Below are 9,969 nucleotides of genomic sequence, written 5' to 3'. Positions count from 1 at the left end.
ATTTATTTTTATTCTTATCCATCTAGTTTAACAAGAAATTAACTCTAGTATGACATTGTGATTTTATATATATTTATTATGATTTAGTAATTAATATAAAATGTTAATGTTATATCTATTTATTTTATAATTTCGACTATTCTCTAATAATGGTGATATTTTAATTTGAGTATTTTGAAAAATAAGTATTATTATAGCGATTATTTGGAATATGAGAATTTTGGTTATTAATGTATTTTAAAGATTAATTAATTTAATTACTTTATTTTATAAAATATTAGTTTTGAAATATTAGTAATATTTTAGTAATTAAGTTGTGTAAAAAAACAGATTTGGCAATTGTTTGTATTATTAAAAAACTAAAAAATAAATAAAAGAAAAGAATAAAATGTATTTTATGGGTTGAGCCTATATGCAATCGTAAACCCTAATTAAACATTAAAGAAAAAAAAATTGAATTGAAAACAGAAAGAAGGAAATATAGCGTACCTAAAGAAAACGAAACAGGGCAGCCGCATTTGGAGAAAAAAGAAAAAGAATTGACACTGGTAATCGATAACTGTTCTAGAAAATTTTCTCCATTTTTGTCTAAATTTCAATATCTTATTTCATTCATTTAGCTAGTCAATTAAACACACTTTCTGATTTATGAAAGCGTTTGAATTCATGAGTATAATATATTGTGAGATGAACGAAAAAATATATTTTTCAACGATTCATCTGAGGCTCGCTACGTAGTACAACAGTAGCCATTTGAGAGATAAATTGATTAATGTGAAATATGATAATTGTGAGATTAAAATATGAAATAGAAATATTTATAAGGTGTTGATTGATTTAATTTTCGATACTTGTGTGGTAGTTGATATTTGTCATTATTGTGATGTTGGATGTTGGATGAAATTATGTGCATATGTTTGATTAGACAAATTTATGTGATGTGATAATAAAAGATGAATGCATGATATGATATATGCATGATGATAATGATGATTTTTGATTGATGATAATGATGTGATAAAATTGTGATGAGTTTATATGATGATTAAGATTATGTATGGTTAATGATGTTATAAAATTGTGATGAGAATATTGAAGTACCCTATAGTTGATGAGATAATGATCATTCCTAAAGATGTTGCTCTTAATGGAGTAGTCTAAGCTAACGATGGGAGAAAATAAATATTGATAATTTGTGAAGTGAAGATTATTTTGTCATCATATATGTAGGGCTTGACAAGTCTAGGGATTCTGGGGAAGCACAACTGAATGAGTCTGATCGTGGCGGTCTGCTGTTGAGCCTTAAGGCAAGATTGTTAGACCTTGGAGGTATTCGAGTGGAGAATTTCTAGGTGATTTGGAGGTAGTACTCCAAATGTCGGGAGCTACCACACAACACACGTTTATCTCGACTATCGCATATAAGTGTCTCGGGTTGAGTTAAGATGATTTACGAGGACATGACCAATTTGAATTGTCCGTTCACCGGGATAGTGACATAGTATCAAGCCTCCTAACCAAGTACTTCAGAGTTAGAATGGTATCACATTGTGAAGTAGAGTATAAGCTCATGCATAGCATTGCATTTTATTGTGATTGTTTTGTTGTGATTAATATGTGTCGTGTGTGATAATTATTTTTGTTAGATGATTTGATGTTATAGTGAAATGTATTGATTTTCCTTGAGTGGTTTTGACATGATAATGTTATTTTTTTTTTCTTAAAGAATGCTTGTGTAATGATACGGTTTTTTTATAATTAATTGTGTGTTCTCCTTACTTATATTATACTATTAACATGATTTCAAAACTCCCTCATTCGTTGTTTGTGTTTGACTGACTTGATCATGTATTTGGGAAATCGCAGTTGTTACAAGTTAATGAGTCTTGAAGTTCAAATTTTGGAGGAACTCCACTCTAATAGGTGATATCGGGAATAATTGTTGTAATTTTTATTTTACTTATTTAAAACGACTTTTTGTATGAAAATCTTATAAGTACTAGTAAGATTTTGGAATCAAATTAAGTAATTCTAGTTAAATCAAGTTTATAAAAAGTACACACTTTTATAGAAGCAACAAAGTTTAAAGAGTTCTTTTTGAATATTTGAGAAATGTGATATCCTAAATTACTTGTAAAAGTTTTTTTTTTCTTTGAAAGAGTTTTTATTTATCTGCTGCGATTTTTGTTCAAAAAAATATAGTATAAATTATTATATATATTATTTTGAAATTTATGGTGTGAGAGTGTTTACTTTTATGGTATATTTATAAAATTTACTATAAAAAATCACATTGCCACATAATATTAGTTTTTTTTAGCTTGTATTAAATTATGGTAAATTCACGATGAAAATTCACAATACCACATAATATTAGTTTTGTAATTTCTATTAAATTGTGATAAAGGTGATGTCTAGTGCACTGAAAATAATCAAACATATATTATTTACCAAGAAATTTAAAATTTGATTTCACATCACAATATGTGTAATTGAAAGATATAACTATGTATCATAATTCCTATTGGTTAACTATATACCTACATGTATTTAATGACTCATTAATTATTTTTTTTAGTTTTATTTATACTCATTGACTTATTTTCTTAGAAATTGGAGAGTTAAATAAAAATAAAACTCTAAAGTGAAACTTTCCTAAACGAGTTTTTTACTAAGGAACTTTTTAAATGTTAATGCATATAAATAAACTAAGATTAAAATATAATGAGGGAAATATTAATTTAGCCAAAGAAAGACACTTACTATTACTTTTTACCTATATTGGAAACTTTTTAAGCAATGAAATTTATTCCAAGAAAAGCTCTAAACATTAATTAAAAAAAGACTTTTGATGTGTCACTTTTCTCATTGTATGTAGTAAAAACAATATTAAGTTAGACTTTGTCATCACTAAACATTAATTAAAAAAAGATTTTTGACGTATCACTTTTCTCATTGTCTGTAGTAAAAACAATATTAAGTTAGACGTTGTCATCATCGACATTAAAACGTTGAAGTTGAAGTAAACGACATTAAAACGTTGAAGTTGAAGTAAAGGAAAAAAACAAATCCAACTATGAATTGAAAAGTTTGGTGGCCCCTTGAATAATTCTACTTTTACCATATAACTTTAATATCTTCAAATTCAAATTATTCTACCTTGCAGCTACAAAGAGGGAAAATTCTCAAAAAAGAAAATATTAGAAAAATCAAACATTGATCTTTATTTACACGATATTCTTTCTCTAGAAACTGCACCAACACCCATCAATAAGTACTTATTTGGGATAAGTATAATAATTATGAACAATAATACAAATTAACTTTACACATATGTGCATGCTATTATTATTATTTCTATTAAAAGTTACTTTGTGATAAGATAATAAGTCAATATATAATTATGGAGCTCTATACATAAATAATCAATACTAATAGATTGTAAAAAAATTAATATCACTTCATTACAAAAAAGGAAACTCATGGTGAGATTACCAAATAGTGAGCTATGTAGGGCATATACTTAGGCAATAAAAATTGAGTTTAGATGTGTAATAGATGTGGTTAAAGGTAATGCTTCTAAAACAACAGTTTTGGCCTCTAAAAAAATTTACTTGATAAAAAATTTCTAAAAATATTTATAATTAATAAAATTATATTATATTTTAATATTTTTAAATTTTAAAAAATAAAATAAATTTTTAAGAGGAAAGTAATAAAATTTATGTAAAACTAAAATTGTATCAATAAATGTTAAATTCATTAATTTAATTATCAATTGAATAGAAATATTATACAAATTTGATTATATTAATTTAATAAATAATTTTTTATTCTAAAGTGTCAATTTTTTTTAATAATTTTACTAAAATGTTATTATAAGTTTAAAGTGTCTAATATTTAAATTTGTCTTAGATCTCCTTATATAAGTCGATTACACTGTGTAATTTTACATTTAAATGTTTAATGGACATATATTATTATTATTATTATTATTATTATAAATTATTTAATTTTTAAACTGACATCCGATGGAGCTCCTCAACTTTTTCATGTAAAACCGTCAATTTTAAAATTCAACTGTAAAAGAGGGGTGATAATGTGTTATGTTAAAATACAAAACTAGTTTTTATTGATATGCATATATTTTAAATCTATTTTATTTTATCTTTGCACATGTTTATCACTGTCTCAAACTGCCGGAAGATCTTCAAAGGACAGGAAATTTTTTAGTGGTCCAAAAAGAATTTTAAATCATCAATTATTAAAAATGTGAATTAATTACAATAGAAAATTTTTAATAATAAATTTAATACAAAATAAAATTACAATAGATATTTTTCTAAAGAAATAATAAAATAGTTATAAATAGGGATGACAATTAGACCCAGACCCAGTGGGTATCCGAAAAAAATCTAAAATGAGTATAGTAAAAACCCGCATAATGGGTATGGGCATGGGGACGGGTAATTATAGTATTCACCTCGTCCCGCACCCGCAATTATATAAATATATTATTTATTTATTTATTATATTAATGTTTAGTTTAATTAATTATTTTCTCGTATGTTTTGACATCTATTAATATCATTGGACCACTATAATATTTATAATTGAACAAAAAATATTTGCAAATTTTTTAAGAATCTGATTATGATAAATAGATAAATAATTATGATTTTATAACTAATAGTATTGTAACGAGTGTTGTAACTAATAGTATTGTAACTAATCGTATGACTTGCAATTTCATAAAATATTATTATGAATATTTAAATATGTATTGTAACGAGTGTTTATTTAAAATGTTTTGAGTTAGAAAATATTTTGGTTTATAATATTTTATGATTGGATTTAAGATATTTGAATAGTTTTTAAATTTAATCACAACAATATCATTTATTTATCGATTTTTTTAGTTAAAGCGTGTGTAATAGGTATGGGTATGGGCACTTAAGTACCTGGAGGGTAAGGGTACGTGTATTAAAGTTGATACCCAAAAGGATACGGACATCAATATGAATATTTTTTTAAATCGCATGTATGAGAACGAGTATTATAGTACCTTACCCAAATCATATCCATTGTCATCCCTAGTTATAAAGATAATATTATATTTAATAAATTATTTTTAAATAACATATGTAATAGGTATTATTGTTTGAGATATCTAGAATATAACTACATCCATTTGAGAGAATTTATAGGAAAATTTACAATAATATATGCAATATGTGTGTGTTTTGTGCAATATATATATATATTATTGTACAACTAAATATGCAATGTGTATTAAGATAATATATATATATATATAAAGAGGAAGGATTTCAACCCATAATATCCTTTTAAAACTCGTTATTGAGTATAATTAAAAAAAATGTATATTTAAAAATTTTAAATAAATATTGTCGGACACAAAATTATATATTAAATGATGGACAGATTAAATTAATCGCGATTAATTTTGTAATTTTGAAGAAAGAAAAAATAAAATTGTCCTAACTTGTGATTCACTCATAGTAAATTCTAACTAACCTACGCGTGGACCCAAAATAGGCCACAAAAATAGGCAAATCAATGAGAATTGAATTAATGGCCCGAAAATTAAACCGAACCCAAAAACAATAAAAAAAAAAAAAGAATAACCTACTTTCCTTAAAATAAAAAAATAAAAAATAAAAACCTACTTTACCATGTTACTGTCTCTTTTCTATTGGCTCTTTCTCTCCCTGTCATGAACTTTCCCTTAAACTGAGGTTTCATTCTCTAACAAGCCAAAACTCATCACGTTTTAATACAGTAAGTGAGTGATGAATCGTCAGTGATATGAAAGAGTAATCTTAGAGAGAGAGAGAGAGAGAGAGTGTGTGTTTGTGTGTTTGCTGAGTTAGCATAGCACTATTCTCACTTCCATTTAAATCTGTCACAATTCAATCACCAAGGAAAGGAGAAATAGTGTGAAGGAAGGAATCATCACAATCCACACACACCACTTTCTTCTACAAAACGTCTTTGTTTCAACTCAACTCTCTCTATATAATTTATCATCATTCATTTATGCACTTTTCATGCTTACCCAGAAACACAGAACAAACGAAGTTTTTATTTTTTTTTCACTGACCCTTTAATCTTTGAATCATATCACACATGTTTCTTTTGTTGGGGTGCTGAAATTTTCACTCTTTTGGTGTTTTTGATCTTTTCTTTTACACGGGGTTTTAATGTTTGATTATATGTCCCAGTAAAGGAGGATATATTAGAAGATACACCATTTGGTGAAAATTTGATTAGTGAGTATGATAGGTTTGTTTTGATCTTGTTTTGTCGTGGAAAGTTAGCTTTTTTAATGTGAATGAGGTTTTTTTTTTTTGTTGAGATTTTGTTATGTTTGAAGCTACACAAGTAACAAGATCTTAGATTTGAATTTTGATTTGAAGAGAGTAGAGGGAGAGAAAAAAACAATGCAGCCTAGATTGGAGGAAGGAAAAGATCCTGCTGTCACTAGAGCCACACCTTCTAGACCCTTTCCATTGAGACTTTTGCGCTTCTTCTTACTCTTTTTGGTTATTGGTGTTGGTGGTTCTTTTCTTAGCATGTATATGATTAGGCATTTTGGTATTCATAATGTGGCTTTTGTACAATCTTCATTTAAGCCTTGTTTTCAGAAGCCGGCAATTATTGAGAATTGGTTTAAGCCTCCATCTAGTTTGTTGCATACTATGAATGATGTTGAACTATTTTGGAGAGCTTCTTTTGTTCCAAGGATCAAAAGTTATCCTTTTAAAAGAACTCCTAAGATTGCATTCATGTTCTTGACTAAAGGACCTTTGCCAATGGCACCACTTTGGGAGAAGTTTTTTAATGGACATGAGAAGCTTTATTCCATTTATGTTCATTCACTGCCATCTTATAATGCTGATTTTTCGCTGTCGTCTGTTTTTTACCAGAGACAGATCCCAAGCCAGGTATGAGCTAATCATTAGGAAACTAGTATTACTTGTATGGATTGCCATGTGTTGATTGATTTACATGTCTGTCGTTAAAATTTTATTTTTTCTAGTCTTAGGGATGCAAGTTTTTTGTTGGTGTTTCAATGTATCCATCACATGGTTATTTGTATCTTACGATACATGTGAGTAGTATATTGATTTATACTATACTGACACCAATTAATACAAATTTATAGTGTGTATCTATCTGAAACTCATATTGAATCCCCGTTCATTAAACTTAGGGTAGTCAACTATTTTTTTGACAACTTTGTTTAACCAACCACTTTTCTTTGTCATTTGATATATGACTTGAATCTGGAATTATGTTGAGGTGCATACATGATAGTTTGTAATGTCACTTGTTTTTTACTTAAAAATGACATTTTTATTGGCAAAATATATCTTACGAAGATACGATTTATAATAAGATTCGATTCATGATTTGAAAAAAATGCTTTCCCATTCACAATTTGAATCTCGATTTGATAATCATGATCCATCGTTTATGGAATTTTATGATGAGTGCTATTTTATAGTCCTATAAGTCACAATGAGATCCTATTCTTCTGTTTCTTGTTATATATGTGCATTGTTTTTCGTTTTTGATGATGTGATTGCTAGAACAAGAATAAGTTTTAGGTTGGATTTTTTTTTCCAATAAATTTCTAATTAACTTCCTTATTCACAGGTGGCAGAGTGGGGAATGATGAGTATGTGTGATGCTGAAAGAAGACTTCTAGCCAATGCATTGCTTGACATCTCAAATGAATGGTTTGTCCTCCTATCCGAGTCCTGCATCCCTCTCCAGAACTTCAGCATTGTATACCGTTACTTATCGCGGTCAAGGTATAGCTTTATGGGTGCATTTGATGAGCCTGGTCCTTATGGAAGAGGACGCTACAACGAAAACATGGCACCTGAGATCAACATGAGCGACTGGCGTAAAGGGTCTCAATGGTTTGAAATTAATCGAGAACTTGCAGTCAGAATAGTTGAAGACCATACTTACTATCCAAAGCTCAAAGAATTCTGCACACCACACAAATGCTATGTTGATGAACACTATTTCCAAACAATGTTAACCATTAACACTCCTCATCTTTTGGCTAATAGGAGCCTCACTTATGTTGATTGGTCAAGAGGCGGTGCTCACCCGGCTACCTTTGGAAAGAATGACATCAAAGAGGAATTCTTTAAGAAAATTTTGCAGGATCAGACATGTCTTTATAATAACCAGCCAACTTCACTTTGTTTCTTATTTGCTAGAAAGTTTGCACCTAATGCTTTGGAACCTCTTTTAGATATAGCACCAAAAGTTCTAGGAATATGAAATATTCATGACTTCTGGTTGCAGCATCCTTGAAGGAGCGTCGTTTCGAGCCTATTAGTTAGCTATATCGGCTAACTCCATTTTGATTGTGCGACTCATTTCCTGCTATCCTTGTTTTGTGGAAATTTTGAGTTGCTCCTCCGGCATTTAGATGTGTAGGACATTGAATTTAAACCACATTTATACGTGTATTAGTCAAACTATAGACTAGCATTATATTGGATTAATCAAATAAATGTTTTAGAGCTTTTTTTGGAGTATGTATTTCTGCCATTAAGACAGGTTATTTTGTCTGGCCATTTTATGATGCCCTTGGTTCGCCTTGCAACTAGAAAGCCAAGGCCAGAGCTATGAAGCTTACTCAGAAGTCAGAATTAGTCTTGTTTCCTATTGTCTGATATGCCTTTTGTCATATTCAATGATCGGCTAGTTCTACTTTGGACCACTGAAAAATTGTTCAAAATATCAACAACAGAAACTCCTCATTATAATGATGTCGCCATTCAGAAATAGAAACTCCTCGTTCTTTGTCCTGGTGACTAAGATAAAGATCCGTTTATGTTTTATTTAGAGAGAGATAGACACAAAGAAGTTAAAAAAAAAAATTTAAATTGTGTCTATCTCTCTCTCTCTAAATAGACGATAAATAGAGGAGGAAGAAATTGAGAAGATCTTATCTCACGTGATAGGTATTAGTTTGACAAAAATAAAGAAAAATTACATGAGTTGAACTTACTATTATATGTTTTTTTTCTTATTTTTGTCAAATTGACACCAATTAGGTTACTGTCTTATACGTTACAATTTGAAGGACTACAAACTTTTACTTCTGAAGGCTAACGTTAGTCATCGTTGAAATTTTAAATAATTTTTAACTATTATCCCATGATGTAGAACTTACCATGGGAGCATACAAAAGTTTGTATTTTAATTAGCATTGCACAATCAGTGGCCCACAGAAAAAATACTGAGTGTAGAGTACTTGTTAGAATCTCATACAACTGATGGACAGACATTTTTAGTAGCTAGAGTCTATTTTAAGGATCATATGTTCCTTTACATGGTTTGATCAACCACAAGGGACAAGTATCACTAGATCAACTTTATCAATTACTTATCCTTACTCACACTGTCACTGATCTCATAAGTTAAACATATATTTTTAAATAATAAAATATAAATACAAACATTTGAAACTTTCAATTTTAGAAAATCTTTAATTGATAGAAGTGATTTATAAATACCACAATATACATATTTGAACACTATTAAAACAATACATCAAATATATATGTGAATTGCTTACTAACTAGTTTAGATAGATAGGCAATCTCATTTAACTTTCAAGAACACTCCAAGAATTGAATTTGAAAGAAAAAAACACAGGTAAAAGTGGACATTAAAAATGAATAAGCAATATGAGCATTAAGTTTGATGGACAATTATATTTGAAACAAATCAGTTGTAGAGCATAAGAAAAAATCAATAATAAATAGGGAAAGGCAATGTGTTTATTAAATTAATGATGATACCACACGTTTAATGGAAGAAGAGAGTCTCTAGTGAAAGCTCTAATTACAACATTGGCTTGTAATAGACATTATTAACATTTATAATTCATCATGATATTTTCTCTGAACACCA

The 9,969-nt window shown here is 28.4% G+C and overlaps 2 protein-coding genes across 2 annotated transcripts in view; one reads left to right on the top strand and one right to left on the bottom strand.

The window, feature by feature from the left end:
- Nucleotides 1-5,703: 5,703 nt before the first annotated feature.
- Nucleotides 5,704-8,585, top strand: LOC101496152 (glycosyltransferase BC10-like). The gene is made up of 2 exons (XM_004510279.4): nt 5,704-6,968; nt 7,684-8,585. Exons 1-2 carry the CDS (start codon nt 6,465-6,467, stop codon nt 8,323-8,325), a joined length of 1,146 nt encoding a protein of 381 aa, XP_004510336.1. The 5' UTR covers nt 5,704-6,464; the 3' UTR covers nt 8,326-8,585.
- Nucleotides 8,586-8,757: 172 nt separating this feature from the next.
- LOC101496481 (IAA-amino acid hydrolase ILR1-like 4) overlaps nt 8,758-9,969 on the bottom strand; it is a 5,218-nt gene continuing 4,006 nt past the window's right edge. The window contains exon 6 of the mRNA XM_012718610.3: nt 8,758-8,770. Coding sequence (XP_012574064.1) covers nt 8,758-8,770 — 13 coding nt within the window. The remainder of the gene's footprint in view (nt 8,771-9,969) is intronic.

This window comes from Cicer arietinum, chromosome 7 (assembly GCF_000331145.2).
Source record: "Cicer arietinum cultivar CDC Frontier isolate Library 1 chromosome 7, Cicar.CDCFrontier_v2.0, whole genome shotgun sequence".
Lineage (NCBI taxonomy): Eukaryota > Viridiplantae > Streptophyta > Magnoliopsida > Fabales > Fabaceae > Cicer > Cicer arietinum.
This window is presented reverse-complemented; position numbering and strand designations above follow the sequence as displayed.

Bases quoted from the DNA above. Each gene is read 5' to 3' on its own strand.
- LOC101496152 (XM_004510279.4), top strand. From the start codon at position 6,465: ATGCAGCCTAGATTGGAGGAAGGAAAAGATCCTGCTGTCACTAGAGCC. The intron at 6,969-7,683 runs GTATGAGCTAAT...CCTTATTCACAG, and splicing joins AGAGACAGATCCCAAGCCAG to GTGGCAGAGTGGGGAATGAT.